The sequence below is a fragment of the Perissodus microlepis genome, chromosome 14, assembly GCF_051167445.1.
Source record: "Perissodus microlepis isolate ML-2025 ecotype Zambia chromosome 14, ASM5116744v1, whole genome shotgun sequence".
Lineage (NCBI taxonomy): Eukaryota > Metazoa > Chordata > Actinopteri > Cichliformes > Cichlidae > Perissodus > Perissodus microlepis.
The window spans coordinates 16,851,775-16,872,731 of NC_140474.1; the positions used below are offsets into that span (position 1 = coordinate 16,851,775).

Consider the following 20,957-nt stretch of genomic DNA (forward strand, 5'->3'; position numbering starts at 1 on the left):
TGAGCAGTACTGTAGCTGTGAGCAAACGTGAAAAACTCAATGTAGTTTTGTTTTTTCTCCCTGTAGAACTGCTGGATTGAAATTACATGTTTAAATTCAGTCCCTGCGATGTTTCAAGTGTTTCTAAAAGCATCTAGAATTTTTGATTTAAAAAAAATGCATACTGTAGTGTAGTGTGGTGTTTTATTTTGTTTAAATCCACTTTAAGTAATGCACAGTGTGCTGTAACCCTTAAGTCTCAATCTTTTATAGCCTTTATTAATCAGCTCTTAATTAGCTATTTTGTGTTCCTAAAGTAATTTAATTGACCTGTTTATCAAAGGATTTGTTTTGGGACTGAAAATACACGTTCTGTTAAAGCATTTAACTTGCCAGACCGCTTCTCCTTTGCATGATGTTGCTTATTTTATTCTTTAAGAGGCTTTGGTCCTAAGCAAACTACAGCGAGTGCATTTCAAGTCTGAATGTTAATTATTAAAGCCACAAATGACTGGAAGAGTTTTCCTGTCAAACAAGTAAAGTAAGAACATGTTTGGGGCTACTTTGAAGGTGTTTAGATATAAATATAAGTTTCTAAAAATCGTACATTTTGATTCAGAGTCGGTGGTTAACACGTACCTGCAGCCAGGATGTGATCCAGCAGGTGTCTGGCACAGTACTGTGCCACTGTGGTGCCTGCGTGTCCATCAAAAACAGAAAAGTAACCCCAGTCTCGCAACTCTGCTCTCAGCTGGGGCATACAGGCGTGGGCATCCTCCATCTGAGCCCTCCACCCCTGCATGCTTGCCACAGCATAGTTCAACCCCACATGAGATCCCCCCTCAGACACATACTTTTCCAAAATGGGATGCTCCAGGTACGGGCTGGGTATTCCGTCATCTTCATCCAAGTTGTCCTCCTCCCCAGGCCCTGTCTCCCTGGATCCTCCTTTGAAGAAGAAGGTGACCATCTTCTCTGTCTCTTTCACCAGCTGTCGGAGGAAGGAGGGAACCTCCACGTTGCTCGCCCGGCGTGCTGTCCTCATCACTCCACGGAGTCTGTGCTCAAGCTTCCTGCTCGACTTGGCGGCACCTCGTCTCCTCCGGGTGCCCCTCCTCCGCCCCTGTGTTTTTCTCAACAGGTCCAGTGCAACAGGTAGGTTATAACCCTCTTCCCCCCAAAGCAGGGGAAGCAGGTAAACTAAAATTGTTTTTACAGTGAAATCCGGTTAAATGAAACACTGCGTTAGTTTTCTATTTAAAAACACCAGGGGCATATTTTTTTAAAAATCCTGCGACTTTCTTGTAGAGAATCCTCCCTCGTCAAGACCTCGTTCTCACTGTCTGTGGGGTTTTTTGTTTTGTGTTTTTTGTCTCCCTCTCTCTTTTCTTTTCCTCTCACTTTATCAACCTGGCACTTCTATTGGCTCATCTATTTCCATGGGTTTATCTCCTCAATTGGCCCCACCCACTCCCTGTCCTTCTTCCTATACCTCTGACTGTGTAGTACTGGCTCTGTAGGTAATGCTGGATTATCACATGGCCAGCATGCCAGCACAAGAGTCCTGTGTCTGCACACATGCATGGATTATAATTGGGACATTTAGCAAAACACTGACAGAGCCCATGATCAGTCTTGCACGTCTGTGGGAGATTAACATCTCTGACGATCTTTAGAGAGAATTTTTGAGTGACTCATCAATCCTATTGTTTATTTGTTTAGGGATCATCACAATACCCTGTGAGGTTGCCAGTGTTGTCCATAAGTCAGTCTATAAATGTTCTTAATTTGCTTGAAATTTGATTATTGGAAAAAAATCATCTTAGTCATCTGTATACGTCATAATCTAGCTAGCACATTTTATTTGATAATCTAATCGTGTAAATGAAACACAAGTTAATTTCAAGTGATAAAAATATATATCGCTTAACAACACTAGGTTCAACATGCCTCATCATAAAGACCAGTGAGCTCTCCTGTTAAACAAGGGAAATCACTGAGAGCTCAAAAAAGCCACGTAGCAGACTTTGAGATGAGCGCTGTAAATAAAAATGAGATATTTTCATTTTTCGTAAGGTTTTCTGCAACCACTTATCTCTGTTTAAAGTCAAATGAAACTTAAGTAGAACTTATTTTGGCATGCAGTTATTTCTTTTAAAATGTCAGGAGGCAAATTGGTGGATTTAAAAAAGGTCACAACTGCAACAAAACAAAATCACTGGCAAATATCATTGTGCTAAAGTCTTGAGCCACCCTTCATACCCTTATATTTTGCTTCCAAGGACCCAGACTTTGTGGACATGAAGTGGTCTTGAGAAGTAGTTCTCCAGGCTTGAAGGTCATTTCTTTGGGCTGCTTTTCACAGTTTTTCAGCCCAGCCCTTATACTTGGCCATTTTCAGAGGAATGTTTGTCAACCCACTTAAATGGGCTATAAGTCATTCAAGTGTAAACAAGGTGTCTTACCAGGGATGAAACAGACAACTTAGAACCATTGTAAAATTGTAGTTTGAGGCAATTTGCTACTAGCAGCCTGTAAATACATCATTTCTCCTCTTTTCTTTTGTTAAATGTATTTAAAAAATTCCCAAAGATTACACAGTTTGACAGGCAATTTACCATGTCAACAAGGTGATTCCCAAATAGATCCATAATAGCTAAAAATTTAATGTCTCATCATGGTGTGCAGTGTGGCCTTAAAATTGAAAAAAAAAAAAAAAGTAGCAGACCTTAAAAAATTATCTAAGGAGATTAAACAGTATTTGAAAGTCATATCCTTAAGAAATGGGTATAAACCCAGCAAATACCTGACAAATAAATTTGGTCCTTAGTGAAAGAGAGGCTGTCAAGAAGTTATTCTTAAGGAAGAGAAATGGGAAGAAAGGCTGAAGTATGTCACTTGACACAAGAACTGGAATGAAAATATGTGACAACAGGTGTTTTAGAGTGATGAATATGACATTTTTATTTCAAAAGTAAAATAAATTGTTGCTTATCAACATTTTTGTTTCAGTCATCTGTAAAGCATGGTGCAGGGTCTGTTCAGCCAGTGGTGTTGGAGAAAAGTATCATCATATTTTTAATTCAACATGCATTCCTCTCTGGAAAGTGTCAGCTGGGCAGTGGCGTAATCTTTGAGGATAGAAACATATTACTCATGCAGCAAAAGCATACCAGGATAGAAAAGCACACAGTAGAACATTAGCAGTCATGCATGGGCTTTCACCAGTTCCCAAGCTTGAACTTGCCAGAGAATGGAACAATTGACTAAAGAAGAGCTTTGAATGTCCTGTGAGAAGCCTGGAAAATTATTTCTTGAGACTACTTGAAGACCGCTTGCCTAAAAGAGTTCAAGCTGTTCAAGTGGAATAAAGGCGATCATAACAAATATCGACTTTCACGCTCATTAAATTTCTACAAAATCAGTATTTGCTTTATATACTTTACTTCCGTGTATTTTTGCACATGCTTTAATAAGTCATCGCACATATTTCCCATTTCCTAGCGAAATTTTTTAACAAAGTGTGTGTTGGCCCAAGACTTTTGGACAGAGCTGTATGTTTAGATATTGACTCCCAGTGAGTTAATCATGAGTTATATTCACTGTGAAGTTGAATTCTATTTGTTCAAACTGGACTTTTGAAACTTTTGAACCACTGGCCACCATTCTGCCTTAAATGTTGAGAATGGTAAATGGTACCAGCTCCTTTTGGCTGTGTACCATCATCTCTGATGTATGACAGAAATCTAAAAGAAGTGCTTTAATGTTCATATGAAACAGAAAGATATGCTGTTTAAGGCTAAAATGGAGGCTATAAATAAGCTAAAGTAAAAGTGGAAGTTGTTCACATGAAGAGACAGATGATATGCAGTAAACTGGCCCTCGAACTTGTAACCTGCTGATTGTGTGTCAGATGACACCTCTGCGTCTTAATCTAATTAGTTTGTGTATTTGCGATTTCTGACCTGGTTTAGAGGTTAAGAGCGTTAAGGTCTATATGTGTGTATCTTTGTTGTCATCAACCTAAAAGTAGCACTAAACCTTTTATAAACTGACACTGGTCCTTGTGTTTGTCTGATCATGGAAACTGCCTGGTGTATAACTCAGGATGTGACTGTTTGTTTTAACATAAATAAATGTAGAACTGTTCAATTACATGTGACGCTAACAGTGGATAATAATGACTGTTTCAGCTGCATGTGTAATGTGCTGTTGTCTCTCAAATAATTTCGTGTTTAAAGCAGTGCGTCAGTTTTCTACCCCGGTTATGGAAATCATTCAAGAAAACATAAATTGTTTTTGACATCTCTCAAACATTTGGACATCAATCTGTCATGTGAATACAATATATGGCTTAAGTAATTTGGTCTATTCTCAGATAAAACCCATTTAAGCTGTTACACAACACTGATCAACTAAAAATTAGGTTTTAAAAAAAGTTTACGTTTAGCTTTTTTATGAGTAAATATGTGAAATATTATATAAACTATGAAAAGGAAAATATAATTGTCTTTGTTGAGGCACAGCTTTGACCTAGTGGCAGCTGTGTAACTGCCATGACGTCATTCAGCTTGCACTTCTATTCAGTTTTTTTTGTTTCCTTTTTTTAATTACAAAAATCCAGTTTAAATCTGTATTTTCCCCTTTTAAATTTCTGATTTTAGTTACTTTACAAATGATTAAAAAAATGACTCAAACATCTCAGTAAAAGAGCTGGGGTTTGGATACATTAGCAGTGTAGTTTTATGAACTGAAATGAACGGTCTATGTTGTAGTTCAAATGCTGAATTTTACATGAAGAAAAAGCATTATGAAGACGTCATACTGCACATATTTTTTCCAGCAGTGATCAAACCAAACTATCACAGTTGTTATAGCTGCACAACACTGCCTCCTGGTGTTCGTTGTTTCCCAGGCCTCGTTTCCAATCTAATTAAAAGCTTTTACTTGAATTTTTATGTTACAGTATATTATATACTGCATCTTTTATGACTGTGGTTTTAGTTGTGTGTTTATAATATGAGAAAACAGAATCTGATCTGTATTACTAAAACAAACTAAAGCTGACGAACCTTACATGTTAGTAATGGGATGTAATTGAGGATTCAGCTCATCGTACCCAACCTGAAATGATTCCTTCTCTGCGTATGCTTTGCTTTATGTTCATGTTTTACATTATTAATGTCTTCATTCTCTGACAACCTGATTCGATCAGATCCTGAGATGGGATCACATGATGACAGAGAGAGGGAGAGGGGATAGATGGGTGTAGAGTAGCTGTGAATGGGAGATGACAACAAGCTGAGGCAGACAGACACTCGTGCCTTCCCCCCCTTTGCTGTGGCGTACACTACTACTACAGCTGCAGCCTTAGCGATGGAAGAGGAGATGTAGAGGGGAGGATGGTGGAGTGAGGCAGGGCGGGGCTGTTGAGTGACTGAGCGAGAGGCAGGAGAGGGAGGAAGACTCTCAGTAGATGACTGAGACACAGAGGGAGGAGGAGGAGAGAGAGAGAGAGAGAGAGAGAGAGTCCACAGGACGTGAGTGCCGGCAGCAGAGGAGGAGGAGGAGGGGGGAGCTTCCAGACTGGATGACTGGATGGGCCCAGCAATGCCTTGATGGAGCATGGGCCAGGTTTTAGGATTCTCCCACTGCCGTGAGTCTGCTTTGGTCCTTCAGTTTGTGTTTCAGTGTTGGGGGCGTCTGCATTTGTTTATCTCACCTTTCCATCATCTCTTATATTCCAGCTCAGTATCTTTTCCTGCTAACTGCTATGAGCATCGTATGTGTTAGCTCTCCCCCTCCCTCCTCTCCTGCATGCTCTCTGTTCCTCTCTACTGCTCATACCTTTCATAAACACATGGCTTAATGGAGCGGATGCAGTGCAGAAGCAGATTGTTTGGTTGTTGTTATCTAGCGTTGGATTGCAGATGTTTGTTTGCTTGTGTCTGAGAGGGCTTTTCAGCCAGGCATGTTAGGCATGCAAGTTATTTCAAGCTGCCACAAGCTTCTGTTGTGCTTTCATATCTGCCTTTTATTTCAGCTTTCTGACAGAATATGGGCACGATCCTCTCTACATTTAAATTAAGGTGGCTGCTTATTTGCATGTGCAGACGAGAGTATGCTGCTTCGTTCCACTCCCTGGTTTATTTATTAGCTAAAGTCATGCTGGCTGTCTAATGTAGTGAAGGCCTTTACTGCTGCCAGCACAACTCTGCAAGGAAATGAATCAATATGCAACAAAATGGTTGATATGCACACAGTTTTATGCTTTGTTGTTTTACATAGAGGTTGAAATTGCTGAGTAGGGTACCTCCCAGTCTTTTTCAATGTGTACAGTGACAGTTCACTTATAACCCTTAAAACAGTGACTCATAGCGAGTTACTGCAATGCTTCTTTTGGGGTTTTTAATCATTGGAAGAAACACCTACGTTCAGTGTTTGCCAGGCTGTGAGCTCAGTGTGAGATGGTGGAAAGAATGGATTTACAGCAGCTTGCCTTAAACATTCCTGTTTTACCTGTGGGTTCATGCAAAAGTTTCACTGTTTTGTCCTTTCAGAGGAATATGGCTCCGTGGCATCCACTCCAGACTCAACTCCTCCCTGCACTGATGGTAAGAAGCAGACACTTAACATCCCCAGAGATATTCGGTGGCAGAATGTCTACTCATTGATGCAAGTTCACCTGTTATTCAACTTCTCTAACGCTAGCAATGAAGATCCACAGGTTAGACTAAAGGAACGCTGATTTGTTCCTTTTTTGTAAGGAGAGCTGTTTTTGCACTTATCAAAGAAGGCTTCATCTTTCTACTCCGAACTCTTTCTTCTCCCTGACATCAAATAGGATGCCTTGGAGCTTTCATCTGACATTTCCATTTAATAAAACTAAAATCTCTCTCCTTGCATAGCACTGCAATAACACTAGTAGCCCCAGTGTCTTTAGATTATTTGTAAACTGGTTGTTTTCCCAGCTTGTATCCTGTTTCTTTGTCTCTCTCTGTTTTGTTACTGTGTGTCAGTCTGTACGTTGAGCTCACATCCATCTTGTTTTTCTGTTCGTTCAGGTGGAAATGAGGAGTCAGAGATGTATGAGCTGCACACGGCCAGGGAGTGGTCCGACGATGATGAGGGGGGCGATGGAGATCCAGATGATGATGATGAGGGACTGGCTTCATCCCCGTCTATTTGGGGCACACCACGTCAGAACTCCTTCGAGCAGACTTTCTCCTACATCGCTATTGCCGAGGCTGAAGCAGTGGGCGCCTCTAGACTCCTCCGCGATCGACGCAGGGCTGGTTCTCGAGGCAGTCGCACTCCTCTGATCCGCACGGACACCCTGGAAACACTGTTGGACTCCCCTGATGCAGACTGGGATCCTCAACTGTTCCTCGGTAGAGAGGAAGAAGAGGAAACGTCAGAAAGCAGAGAGCATCAGAGAGTTGAGACGAGGACAGAAAGTGCTGGAGAAAGACGGGAAAGGGAGCAACAAAGACAAACTGAAACTATTACAATTCAGCCCTCTCCCCAAAACCTGGACCCAGAACCTCAAGAGAGAGATGAAGGAGCTCAAAGAGAGGAGAGTGTTGACGAGAGTGTGGAGAATTCCCCTTCCATCCTGTCATCCCTGCAACAGAGCCCCTCACAGATACTTCAGAGTGAGAAATATGTGATGAGGTTGCTTCATTCTGTGTTGTGTAAAACTCTAAAATATGTAGTGCCTGAGAGTCTCAGGATGCCCCAGTACAGAGATGACTAGCTTGGTTGACCGAGCAGTAGGTTTTCAACCAAAAAAATGTAATGAGCTCTTTGCACAACTGACTTGTAATTTTAAGCATACTGAGCGTTAGAGTAGATGTTCTACAAAAAGATTATGTTGTTGTATGCTGTTTTACCTTCATTTTATATTATTTTTACACTGAATTTAAACATCTTGTACAGGAGTCTTTCCAAATTTTACATTTATTGAGTATGAGAGACTTTTTTTTTTTTACCACTGTTAGTTCTCAATTCCTCCTAACTGTCTCCAGCTGACACTTTAAAATCTTTATGTTCTGAGAGCTTAAGTGATGACCTTGCCTTGAGTCATGCTTCACGTTAGGTGGGTCTGAGGCAGAAGTGATGACAAATCAAAATGATTAGACAATTGTAGCATCGAAAGGCCGCATAAAACCATAAAATATTTTGTAAACCCACTGGGAAGTGGGTTTTTATGAATACATTTCATTACATATAAATTTATTGTGCTTAAAAATTAAAAAGTGAGAAAAAATAGCATGTATAAATAGAAGAGCAGTGGAACCCCAGATGTAATTTTTATTTCTAAAGACTGTAAAATACCCAATTAACAACTCTAATCTAAACTACATTCAATAGTCTAATAGCCTCATATATCATTTGTATCTTGTGATCGTGTCAGTGTAAAAGAGATTTTGTTTGTGGTGAATGTTATAAAGAAAAATAGTGGTCAAATCAAACAAATCAGCATTCTTGTGCAAAATATAGTTTGTTGCTGTTTAGTTAAGCATATTCAACGTGATGTCATTACCATAGTGACACATTCTTCCTTTTCCCAGCAGCAGCAGCTGAGCCAGTATCTCCTGTTGCCAGGGAAACCATTTCAGTCAAGCTTCTCACAACTGTGCGACCGGGAGACCCAGCATCATCTGCGCCGCCTGCCATTGGCCTAAACACTCAGGAACAACTGGTCAGAGATCACTGGTTTTCAGCACTTAACCTAACAGAGGACTGGGCAGCATGCACACACATAGCAGGTAGGGGAATAAAAAACGGCTGTCTTCTCCTGACCTCTGCCTCTTCTCTCGTTCAGCAAGATTCTTTCACTGAGCTCAATCAATACTTTAAAGAAGGAGAATATCAGATTTCACTTTCTGCATGGACCTTCAGGAGCAGGCAGACAAAGATAACTGACCCTCTCCCCACCCCCGTGGAAGTGCTGGCTGTTCATTGTGTCTCCGTAATAACCCTCTTTTGGGATTTAAGGAGTGATTGGCTCATTGTGAGCAAACCATAGCTGGCACTGGCTGACTTTTCAGATTCATGCTGATGTCAGCAACACAACAGAAAGAAAGATGCACATAGTATATGGGAGGAGTTTCTATGTATGCAGATTTGTGGCAGTTTGCTAGCACTGTAGTGGTGAATTGACCCTCGAAGTGGATCCTCCATCAGAGTGGAGCTCGGTCTTATTTTAGACAACTGTTTGAGCGTTAATAAATGTGCGGGCAGGCTGATGACAGAGATTAGCGTCCCCTGAATAAGTACTGCAAATATATCTATTGGAATATCATGTTTCTTTTGGTTTTATGACTGCTTTTAGTAGCATTGTATCAAATTTCAAATATTGAAACTGTCAATGATAAATGACTGGGTTCTCTCAAACGTTTCTAAATCATTCAGCTACTTTTAGTCAGTCATTTTAGGCCTTGTACTGCTAGTTGTTTTTAGACATTTGATAGCTTAAGCATTTTATCTTGTTTGTTTTGTCACATTAAATCATAAGCAGAATTTATAACTCTAGAAAAGGTGAAAAAGAATGCAGCTTTTCAGTTGCTCTTCTGTTTTTTTGCCAGCAGTGGAAACAGAAAGATGGGACCTGGTGACATAACAGAAAAAAAGACACCCATTCTCCTGTTTCACGCAATTTAAAATATGAACACAGCTCTATAAAACAAATTCGCAGTTTAAAGGAATGCATTCATTCATCTGACTTTAGAGTGATTTTTAATGAAGTCAGTAGATCTAGTGTAATGGTTGCGAATCATCTCTTTATGGGTGAAGCTCTTGTATTTTCTAAGAGTGCTGGGCGGTGCTGCACATGAGATTATTTTGGGCTGTCAGGCCTTTGGACTGCTGAGCGAGCAGTGGGTGGCCAAAAACAGCTCACAGGGGTGAGGGGTACACACAGAGAGAGGGGCAGAGGGTGCGAGGGGAAACGCTGGAGCAGCAACCAAAATGGCCAGTAAAGGTGAGATGCTCTGGATGTGGAAATAGAATTTTCTACACCTTTATAGGTGAGCTGTAGGTCTAAGCTTAGTGTGATGAGCTGAGGGACAACTCCCGCAAAGAGCTGTGTTTCATTTCAGTTAAATTGATGGCAGAGAAAGCTGCAGATTCAAGTGGTGGACTGTTTAGCTTTCTGACTGGCTTAGAGAGGGCTGGTCTGTCAGAGTCCTGAAGGTTTAAACTGAGTGGATTTCCTGCTGCTCGCTGTGGATGGGTGTTTCCATCAGCTGCAGGTGTGTTTGGCACTAAACTAATCAGTTGTTCAAATATAGCCACATTTATCAGTACCCTGGATTTAAATGAGCACCAGCCATTCAAATGACTATAAACTTTCAGTCATGGGTTGTAATATATTTGCCAGCTGGGTTCTTTTACTCTTTGGTGTTTCCTCTTTAGACTGAAGAGCTGGCACAGATGGAGATATTTCATTCTAAAGTAGTACAAGGTTTGTGGCGACATGATTGAGCTGACATGACCAGGCACAAGTGAAATGGATTTTGGGGGCTGAAATGAAATTTTGTCAAGACAAGGTGGCATAAAGGATGAGTCGGCCCTATTACTTTTGTTTGACTGGTTAATTGACAGTTGATTGACTGTTTGTTTGATTAATTATAATCAAGAATACAGTAACATCCTGTATATCGTAGTTAAAGCACTGCAGTTCAGCTAATGTGAATCGCACCATGTTTTAGCTCAGTACTTGATATGTTGTGAACTGTGGATGCGCCTGGGTAATAAATAAAAAAGACCAAAGCCCTTTTGTACCTTTTTTTTGTATATCTTTATTTGTACTTTTAATGTGGTCATTTTAAGCCAGGTGTTTATGGGGTTTACTCACTTTTGGAGCCAGGCTCAGTTGTCCATAAGGTGCTGCAGTTCTTCATCTTAGTGAACTATAGTGGACTGAAGAATTAAGCTAACTTGTAACCAGTGAAATACTTCCTGTCATGTGGAGATTAAATATTTAATGCATGAGTGGGCAATTCATTTTGCAAAGCGGCCAATGGGACTGTTGTGGAGAGCCATACCAGCAACTCTGAACTCAATTCTGGTTAACGTGATTTTTATCTATTTATAAGCTTATTGGTGCAGCCCTTCACAACAGTCCCAGTTTCTCATGTGGCCCTTTGGAAAATTTAATCCATTAGTTAATGTCTTAAGTAAAGTGACTGAAAGTGGAGCCCAACTGACCGATACTGTTACCGATAGTTGATTTAAAAATTCGAGATTCCAATATATGTGCAAATTTTTTCTTTCTCTCTTTATGTATAGTTATCTATTTATTCGTTTACTCTCTGACTGTTGTGTTTGTGGCATGTGTTGCCAACAGGGAACACATGTCACAGAGTACCCTCTGCTGGACAAACTATGCAATGTCAACACTCATAACATGGTTGAAGGGTGTTTCTCCAATTTCCTGTTTGCTTTTGAAGTTTTGATTTATCAGCCCTCATACATGCCAATGCAAATCGATCAACAAATAGCTAATATTATTTGTCTGATAAATTGTTCACGTTCTGTTTGGAAGGAAATTGCTAATAAATAAATTAAATAAACCAACTTTAGGGGATTACAAGGGGAAGTCACAGTGTTTTTGCATATTTACTATATACTCGTGTGTTGAGAAAACCCTGAGCAAGTAATAGAGAGCAAGTAGTAAAGTACAAGTACAAGGTGTGTGAAGATGAGCCAAATACAATGTGTCTTCTATGGCCAGTTTTGATGTCATACTGTTGTTTATGTGTTATTACACTAAACACGTATCCTGCTGTGTCTCCATGTGAGTGTCACTGTCCCAGAATGGCAGCAGCACAAACAAACACAATGAACAGGTGTGTTCCAGGGGCATCATGGGTATTAATTGTGTGCAGTGATGTTTATAAATAACCCACCTGCTGTCAGTACACTCCATTGAAAGAGGCTTCCCTTTATTCTAATGCTGAGGCTTAGCATTTCGCTGAACGACGAGTACAAAGTACCAGGTCTCTCTCTGACAATAATTACACAGCACAGGGACACTGCATTTACAGTGAGCTGTGTGATGGAATTTTAATTACTGTTAATTGCTTAATCGTTTTCTGTAACATTAAAATTGTTAAGAGAAAAAAGATGAACCACGAATTCTACTGTGTACATCAAAGTTGTTCACTGTAGTACTGCATGACTCTGCAGACGCCTCAGTCTCCAGGGCAGCTGTTGCTGGGTGACAGAGAGGGAAACTAACAGGGTGTGGAGAAGGGGCTGCCGATGTCCTGACGACTGACAGCAGGTGCTGTGAAAGGCTGCATTTAAATTCCCCTCAACTGCTTGTTTCCCTCTTTCATCTGAGGGCTAAATTTAACTGGACCTAGAGCCTGATGTGTCCTCGGAGCTGCCCTGTGTGCTTTCATGCCTGAGGCTTAAAATCCCTCCTTGCCTCATGTCTTCAACCTCTCTGGCCACCCTTTCCATCTCTTTTCCTATGCTCCAGGTGCTCTTTCGATGGCGCTTCTTCAAAAATAAAAAAGGTATTATTCAGCCGAATGTTGAGGAGTTTAAACGATACAGCAGCTTTGTCAAAATCGAATATATTGTCAACAGTTTCCTGGACTTTTCAGCCACTGTTTTTATTTTGGGTTTTTTTTTTTACTTCCTATTCTATTGGCTCTATATTTTTTTAACCTTTCTTTTCTTCAGTTGTTGTCAGAGGTGTACGTACGCTTATCGTGGGCATAAATGTCATGGCAATTTGGTGCTTTTGCTGAGTTTATTAAACTGTTCTTTTTCCGGGGTGGCGTGATTGTACGGGTAAATCTTTAAAAACTTTTCAAAGCTTGAATTAGGGGCAAATGTTTGATTTTAATTGGGATTTTCTCCAATCCAAACTGGGTCAAAAATAAACTCACATGCCCAGTAATATTTAGTTTCATGTACCTCAGCAAGTTGCAGCTTGTTTTTGTTACATATCAACAAACTTCTGGCATAATTCTGGCTAGATATTTGACTGCTATTCCATGCAGAATTGGAAGAATTAGATTAGGTTAGAAGTCAGGGGTTTGGGAAGTCCATTCTGCAAGTTTAATGTTAGCCTGCTTCAGCCAATCCAAACCCAGTTTGTGTTTGGGATCATTGTCCTGTTGGAACACACAGTTGTATCCAAGTTTTAACAATCTAGCTGTTTTGCAGTGAAGTTGAAGAATTTAGAGGTAGTCATGCTTCAATATTTCATCCATTTTCTGCAGTGTACCAATACCACTGGTAACAAAACAGCCACAGATCATGATGCTACTACCACCATGCTTGATAGTTGGCACTGTGTTAGGTTTATTGTTTGAAAGCCTAACCTTTACTTTTCCAAACATACCTCTTGTGATTGTGGCGAAACAGGTCAATCTTCATTTTGCCTGGCCATAAAATGTTCACTAAAAGGCATTTGGTTCGTCCATGTGGGCAGCTACAAATTTCATTTGAGCTTAAAGGTGTCAGTTTTGGAGTAAGGGCTTCTGACTTGGTCAGCACCCTCAGTCAAGGTCAATATAAAACTGGCTTTGCTGTGCACAGTGATGTTGGTGTTCCAGCAGTTCCCAGTTCATTGCAGGCTTGACCTTCGGTGCTTAATGGACTGTTTCTGAATATATAACCAATTTCCCTTCCTCTAAGGGTGACAGTTCGTATCTTCTTTTGAACCTTGGCAAAATGGTGACACATCTGAATAACTTGTACTTGGAATCTGCCCTCGTTTAAAATTGGCTCAGGGAGACCTTCCAAACTTATTTAAACCTACATTTCTCCTTTTCCTTGAACTTGGTCATTTTAATGTGTGCTTTAAATAAATCCTTTAGATGCTGGCAAAGCATTATTTAATAAAAGATTTAAGTGAATGTATGCATGTTTGACCCCTCTACACCTCTGTGCTGTACAATCATTCCACCCTGGAAATAGAACATCACAAAAAAAATATTGTAAAAGTCTCAAATTTCCATGATATTTGTGCTTATGATAAAGCATGTACATTTCTGACCACACGGTACCTGCGTTGCCTTTTAGTGATGGACTTGATCTACTGGAAGGACACGGAGCGGAGTGGCATGGTGCTCACAGGGTTAGTGGTGGGATTGCTGTCCCTGTTCCAGCTCAGCATCATCACTGTGGTCTCCACAGTCTCCCTGGCTATCATGTGCTTCACCATCTCAGTACGGATCTACTACCAACTCCTCTACATCCTCAGCTGGGGTGATGGAGAACATCCGTTCAAGTAAGATGCTGTGCTTTTATTCAATGAAGGGGACTTGACCTTTGTTATTTTAGTTTTTATACAAATTAATATAGAATGTGCTCAAGACCAGGGGGTTAAGATAACAACTTTCACTCAGGAAACCTTTATTTTCTCTGTTTGTTAAAGCATACTTGAAATATTGTCAGTTTTGTTGAATTTTCCTTACAGGATAGTCATCTTGTTGCAATGCCTCTTTATAAAATGATAGCTTTATATGTAAAATGGATTTTAAATAGCTGCTGATGACCTGGGAAATTTCAGAGATTGGGCAATTTAATGCCTTTGAAAGTTGACAAGTATATGTGCTTGAAGTATTGTGTGGAATCTGTGTTTTTAAGGAGGAATGGCTCAGAAAAGACTCAAAAATAAATGCAGTGCAAAAAAATGTGAGACTAAATCTGACTTTTCAGCATCTAGCTTCTGCTTTTGTTGTCCTGTCCTATCAGGTCTTATTTGGACTTGGACATCAGCTTCAGTGGAGAGCAGGCTGACTTCTATATGCAGAAACTCATTGTGATGACTCTGTCAGCTGTTGACACTCTGAAGAGACTCTTTTTTGTTGGCAACCTTTTTGAATCCCTCAAGGTAAGTTAAGCTCTTTAGTCAAGTTACTTTTTTAAAATTATGTGTGTGTATGTGTATACCAGCTTCATATTTACTCTCCTAATCACCTGTCTTCAGTGATTTGTTTCGCTTTGTCCAGAACCTCTCCTCTCCATTTTTATCTTCATTTTATCATCATTAACCAAGATATCATTCCATCTCCGTAGTCCTTCATTTTGCTTCATCATCTGTCATCTTCCTCCCTGCCTCATCCCTCTATCACTGGAGGTTAGGTCATTGCCATGCCAACTGTTACTCTCATTCTCCCGGCTCAAAGCTGAAGCCTCTCCTCCTAAATAAATTAATAGCACTGCTGGCAGCTGTCAGTCCCTGTGACATATTTTTGGTAATTGTTTGGAAGGCTAAGTGTCCCTTTGGATAAAGAACCCTTTCAGATCAAACTGAAATGCCTCACTCTTCTCATCCAACCCTTGGCTATGCCTCTCCTGCTAGCAAGGCCAAACCCTTGCTTGCAGGAGAGATCATATTCATCAAGTCAAGAGCGGAAAATCTGCCAGCATCACATAATTAATGATTTATATAGTTTGCTGTGACAGAAAATACTTTGTTGCAGTTTGTTGGATAAAATTTGATTGACTTTAGGTCTATGTCCTTTCTCTGAAAGCTAATGCATAAAGTGCCAGTTCTTAATCAGCCTTTTGACACAGTCATCATTAGGCTCAAGTCATTTCAAATGTAGGTGTGTTCTTGAGTAATGCAAGTGATACAAGTCTAAGAAAATTTTGAGGGACCCTCTGAGGGGTCAAAACGGTCAATCAAATATGAACAAAAAAAATGTGTGATGGCTACTTACCTTTGATTAAATTTAGGGTAATTTCCACTTCTTTCATAGAGAGTAGTATTAGACTGGGATAGGAGCTATTGATGCAGCATTCACTATACACGTGTACCAGTCAGTTACAATATAGTTAGTATACCTCACTGCCAGTATTGGAATAACATGCAGAATACTCTAGTTTTACCAGTATCAGTAAAACATCTACATAGATATGAAATTGTAGCTGTTAACAGCAGACAGAAATAACTCCTTTGCAATAAATGGTGAGTCAGCGTAAGCTGACTGAGCCCCTTAATCCCAGGACCCCCTGTTCTCAACCCTGACCTTGCTGGAATGTGGCATGACACACAGGGATATGAACTCAGAGACACCCGGGATAAGCTGGAGTCTCCTTCCATCTGACACAGGGTGTCCCATGTCAGTATCATATGTACAGTGACAGAACTGAAAAATGAGGGGAAAGAGTTGTATCATATTGGGGCGTGGGGGTTATATTTAAAGCTTATTTTATCCGTCAAGGAGAAATGATGTCAGTGACAATAATTTAATGAATTCTGTATCCTATTTACATAATACAGTGGAGCAAAATCAACAGTGTTAGTGTGATGGACTGTTTTCTAGAAGAAGGAAATGAAAACCAAATGGAGGTTTGCAGGAGGGTTTCTTGATAACAGCTTAACTTTCTGGTGAAAGCTAAAGTCTGTGCAGCTGTTTCTTTATTTTATGTTTATTCTTTTAGTTCCTGTTTCTGATGTACCTTGTGACATACCTGGGAGACCTGTGCAATGGCCTTACTTTGCTCATCATCAGTAAGAAACACATATCATCACTGGACATATGAAAGCTATTGATACACTCTTTGTTTATCACTTTGGCAACTCTACTTTTTTTTCTCTTCTAGGTGTGATCGCTGTCTTTTCTCTGCCCCTTTTTTATATACGACGTCAGGTAGCAACTTTTTTTTTCTATTTGTACACTCACTGATATTTAATGTCCACCATATCCTTTAACATTTGTACCCTTTTTATGTTATATTCCAGGAGCAGGTTGATGGCGTTATTGCAAAAATCCAGGCCCACATTGACAACGTCAAGGACATGTGAGTATGACGCCATCCTGTGGCAGAAAGGTGCCATCACCAACACAGGGGAGCTCATGATCTCAGATACTTCTTTTTGCTTTAAGTATGCACTAGAGCTGACTGCACAAAGTATCATTCACACTGTTTAACACAGTATATAGTCAATAGCACTATGCAGTCTATAAGAAAAATAAACAAATATGCCAAATCTATTCATTGCTGCAGTACTCAGATATGTTTTTAGCACTATAAGGAAATTACATTGTGAACATGTCGAAAAAAACTGAATCTTTAGGCATTTTGTTTCTTGCAGCCTGTTGTAGAAACAGACATAAACGAGTATTTTTGCACAAAAAGGTGATTCTCAAAGTGCTGTTAGCTGAAATGCCAGATATAGCAAATATGATACAAAGTCAAATTAATAAAAGCAAATAAATCTTACATTAATTTTTGTTTTTAATTAAAAAATATATATTTATACATTTCTGGCGAGTATGTCATGATTCAGCTTTAAATGGTAAATAAATAGGATATGACTAATAGAATAAAAAAATAAATCCAGCAAAGACCTGAAACAGGACCTGAAAAATGCATCTGGCCCTTCAGCTGATCCATCGACTGTACATCAGAAATGGTTTTAGGCAGTGGTCTCCAACCTTTTTTGCACCACGGACCGGTTTATGCCCGACATTATTTTCACGGACCGGCCTTTAAGGTGTCACGGATAAATACAACAAAATAAAACTAGTACCGGTACCGAAAAAAAGAAGATTTATTCATAACACACGTGAAAAGACCCAGGAAAACCGAGTTAACGATAAAAACGATAATAAAATAACGCTGAAAACCGATAAAAACCCTGAAAACCATACATTTCATACCTGAGCCTCAACTCTCACGGCCCGGTACCAAACGACTCACGGACCGGTACCGGTCCGAGGCCCGGGGGTTGGGGACCGCTGGTTTTAGGGGAAGGGTGGCTGTCATTCTTCAGGAAGGGAAACAGGGAGAAAAGGCTGAGGTGTACCAGATTACACAAGACCTGGACTGAAAATCAATGACAAATCCCACTTTACATTTTTTGAGAAGGGAGGCTCAAGATTTTGCACAGTACTGCACTTAATAAAGCAAACACATTGTACTTTACATCACAGCATTTAGTTTCAGCTGGTCAGCAGACTGATGCTGAATGATTTGTGATTGTGGTTAGAAAAAAGCAACAGATTTTTAACTGTTAATCAAATGATTCTCATCAGAAGAATGATCCACCATGGCTGTGCAGCGTGATAATGCTATTAATAATAATGGTAACTAATATGTTATAGTGTATTTGCTCATTATCTGCTAATTATTGGCCGAATGTTGAAGTATAGAGTGTTAGTTTGGAGATCCATTGTTAGTGTTGCATGAGTTTTTAGCTCTTTTTAGCTCACAGTGGGATCTCAGAATTTTTAACGTTCACAGCCTGGTTCCATCGACTTTTTTTTTCTTAGTCAAAGAACCAGATGTGTCCTTGACCTTTTTTCCTGTCTTTTTTCCAAACGAGAAAATAAGTAGGATTAACAAACCTTGTTGTCGATCCAAACTGGAACCACTTACAACCAAAATAGTTTATCCATTTCCCAGTCATGCCTTCCAAGCCCACGATAATATGCTGATATAGTTAATGGCAGTAACAGTGTCACGCACACACAATCACAAGAAGAAATACCAGGTAATCCGTATCAAAATGGCTAAAACAAACCAGGGGAGGGATCTAACTGAAGCAATTTAAAAGGTTCTACTATAAGGCTAGTAGGACGAGCTACGGGGACTAACTATGTTGGAATGTGCTCCTTAAACATAGGATTTATCAGTGAGGCATACCTGTCTAGTTTCTGGCAGCACATTAACACACACTTAACAAAAAATAATGGTGGTGGATGATGCTAATTTTCACTTATTATCACTTATGTGTCTCCCCTGTAGTCTTCAAAGACTTGTCCAGGGTGGTGGCCCTCCTCCTGATCCAACTCCTGGTGGTGCCAAACCCAAAACCCAGTAATCACTCATGGACAGCGACTTAAAGAGAAGCTACATGAGTTACAGACTGTCACTCAGATGTCTTACATGGCAGTCTGTGCTCAGAGCTCCACAGAACAGAGCTCCAGAAACGGGGAAGGGAACGAAAGGGAGGTTATTTAAATGAATGATGATGAGGACTACGCATGGTACTTCACACTAACTGTATCCAAGTTATAGGGGTTAGAGGATGGGGCTGAGATGATTCTGCTTCATGGTGTATGAATCCTGGATAGGACTCTTGCTGCTGGTTTCGAAGAAGAAGAGATTCTGCAGCGCAGGTGATTGCGCATGACCATCTTTGGAAATATTGTTTTTGACATGTAAAAAAGAATTCAAAAAGTGTCTTAAATTGAGCTGTAGTCCAAAATGAGGTACAAGACCATAAAAGGGAAGTTCCCACACTGACAGCTACACGCCTGAGTAAAGGGAATTGAGTCGTTGAGGGGATTTGTGCGAGGAGCACTAAAACAGATCACGGCAGCATAAAACTGGCAATTAAAGATGTGTGTGAAATCACATGTACATTTCTCCATGCATATTCATTCACATGACTGTTTATCTGTGTGTATGCAGGTGTGTATGGACGTTTCTGTGTTTGTGTGTGCATGTATGTGAGTAACTGACATAGAGCTTGCTCAAACAAAACTGTTACCCAGCAATTAAAGTCACATTTCTTAATTTTCCAAAATTTTGTGTTTCTTTTCACCCTCGCTGGCATCCATTTCTATTCACTATCAGTCACCCTTTTTATGTTTTGTGTGTTTTTTGTTTTTTTTTCTTCATTGCTTACACTAAAAGATTCATGGATGTAGTGAAGGAGGACATACAGGGAGTCGGTGTGATAGAGGAGGATGTTAGGGAAAGGGTGAGATGGAGGCAGAAGATCCGCTGTGGTGACTCCTAAAGGGAGCAGCTGAAAGGCACTGCTTTCCCTCCTTTGATATAAACAGAAAGATAACTGAGCTCCTCAGTGACTTTAGTAATTTACAATATTATAAATTTTACGAGTGGAAGTTCTTCACTGGCAGAGTACCAGAGGTGTCAGTGTTGCTGAGGAGTTTCATGATTGCGTATATGGGCAAGAGACAAAGTGCTAAGATTTCCCATGTTCTCTGTGCTCTTAAAGTGTTTTGTCTCCCGTTGTAGAGGAAGCTTGTGAAGGAACGTGAAAGTGTAATACAGCAGGTGCCTTTTTAACCGCAGGTTACAGTGCATGATCTGATTCACAGTACTTACAACTTGTTTCCTCCAACAATGCACCACTTCTCGTATCAGCCTAACCATTTGTTTCCCAATAATGGAGTTTTGTATATGTACAAAACTTACCGGATTCCTATATCTGTACAGGGCAAGGTATCTTATATGGAACTGTAAGTAGATCTGTTTTAGGAATAATAAAATTATTCAGGATACTCCACAGTTGAAGTCCATCTTTCCCTTTAGTGTCTGCTTTTAAAGCTCACACAAAGACTGTTATGCCTTATAGATGTGAATTTACATCCTACAGAGAAAGCATTGATATAACCTGTTAAAAACCAAAACCTAATGGCCAGTTAGTGTCAGAAATCATGTGCTGCTTGGTCATAGAACTACAGTAGTAGCATAGACACACCCATCTGTCCTTTCTTTAAAAAGATAAAAGTGATGACAGCAATATGTAACCACACAGCTTAACATGTATAAATCTGTTTTGTCATGATTCCTGTGTACATATTTAGCAAAGCTGCTACTAATCCAGCCAAACTTCATTTTCATAGAGTTGTCATACCAGGCCTAGATTACCAGAAGTTTTTGTTTTCTATTTGCCTTGAAAATATTAATCTAAACAGAAAACTGACTTTTAATTCCTTTTCATTTAATTTCCAAACAATTGATCACTCGTGACCTGCATTATCTTAGTGCACTTTTCTTTGTATTCCTGAAAATAACTAGTTTTATCGCTGGAAAAATAAACTCTTGAGAGATCAATTCAACATATACTGTGGCTTTTTTAAACAGACAAGAGTATTAACGCTACCTGTTTTCAGGTATGTCAGTTTCTCGCTGCAGCCACAAGGAGGCGGCAAAAGGCAAAACATTTGGTTCAGTTTTCGAGGTTTCCAGTGTCTTTGACAAATTAGCATAAGAAAGCGGATCACCTTAGATATTGGACA

General features: G+C 39.9%; 2 protein-coding genes across 2 annotated transcripts in view; one reads left to right on the top strand and one right to left on the bottom strand.

Moving 5' to 3' along the window:
• The window catches only part of ppm1na (protein phosphatase, Mg2+/Mn2+ dependent, 1Na (putative)), a 6,127-nt gene extending 4,759 nt beyond the window's left edge, over window positions 1–1,368 (bottom strand). The window contains exon 1 of the mRNA XM_084951755.1: window positions 619–1,368. Coding sequence (XP_084807881.1) covers window positions 619–1,024 — 406 coding nt within the window. The 5' untranslated portion in view covers window positions 1,025–1,368. The remainder of the gene's footprint in view (window positions 1–618) is intronic.
• Window positions 1,369–5,266: 3,898 nt separating this feature from the next.
• On the top strand, window positions 5,267–20,223 carry rtn2a (reticulon 2a). The gene is made up of 10 exons (XM_084950339.1): window positions 5,267–5,635; window positions 6,540–6,593; window positions 7,044–7,634; window positions 8,553–8,750; window positions 14,029–14,236; window positions 14,704–14,842; window positions 16,399–16,468; window positions 16,561–16,607; window positions 16,700–16,758; window positions 18,709–20,223. Exons 1-10 carry the CDS (start codon window positions 5,605–5,607, stop codon window positions 18,782–18,784), a joined length of 1,473 nt encoding a protein of 490 aa, XP_084806465.1. The 5' UTR covers window positions 5,267–5,604; the 3' UTR covers window positions 18,785–20,223.
• The last annotated feature ends 734 nt before the right edge of the window (window positions 20,224–20,957 follow it).

What these genes read in the sequence shown, in the direction of transcription:
- rtn2a (XM_084950339.1), top strand. Translation starts at nt 5,605, where the DNA reads ATGGGCCAGGTTTTAGGATTCTCCCACTGCC. An exon ending in TTTAGGATTCTCCCACTGCC is followed by an intron (nt 5,636 to 6,539) that starts GTGAGTCTGCTT and finishes TTGTCCTTTCAG; the next exon opens with AGGAATATGGCTCCGTGGCA. An exon ending in CCCCTCACAGATACTTCAGA is followed by an intron (nt 7,635 to 8,552) that starts GTGAGAAATATG and finishes TCCTTTTCCCAG; the next exon opens with CAGCAGCAGCTGAGCCAGTA.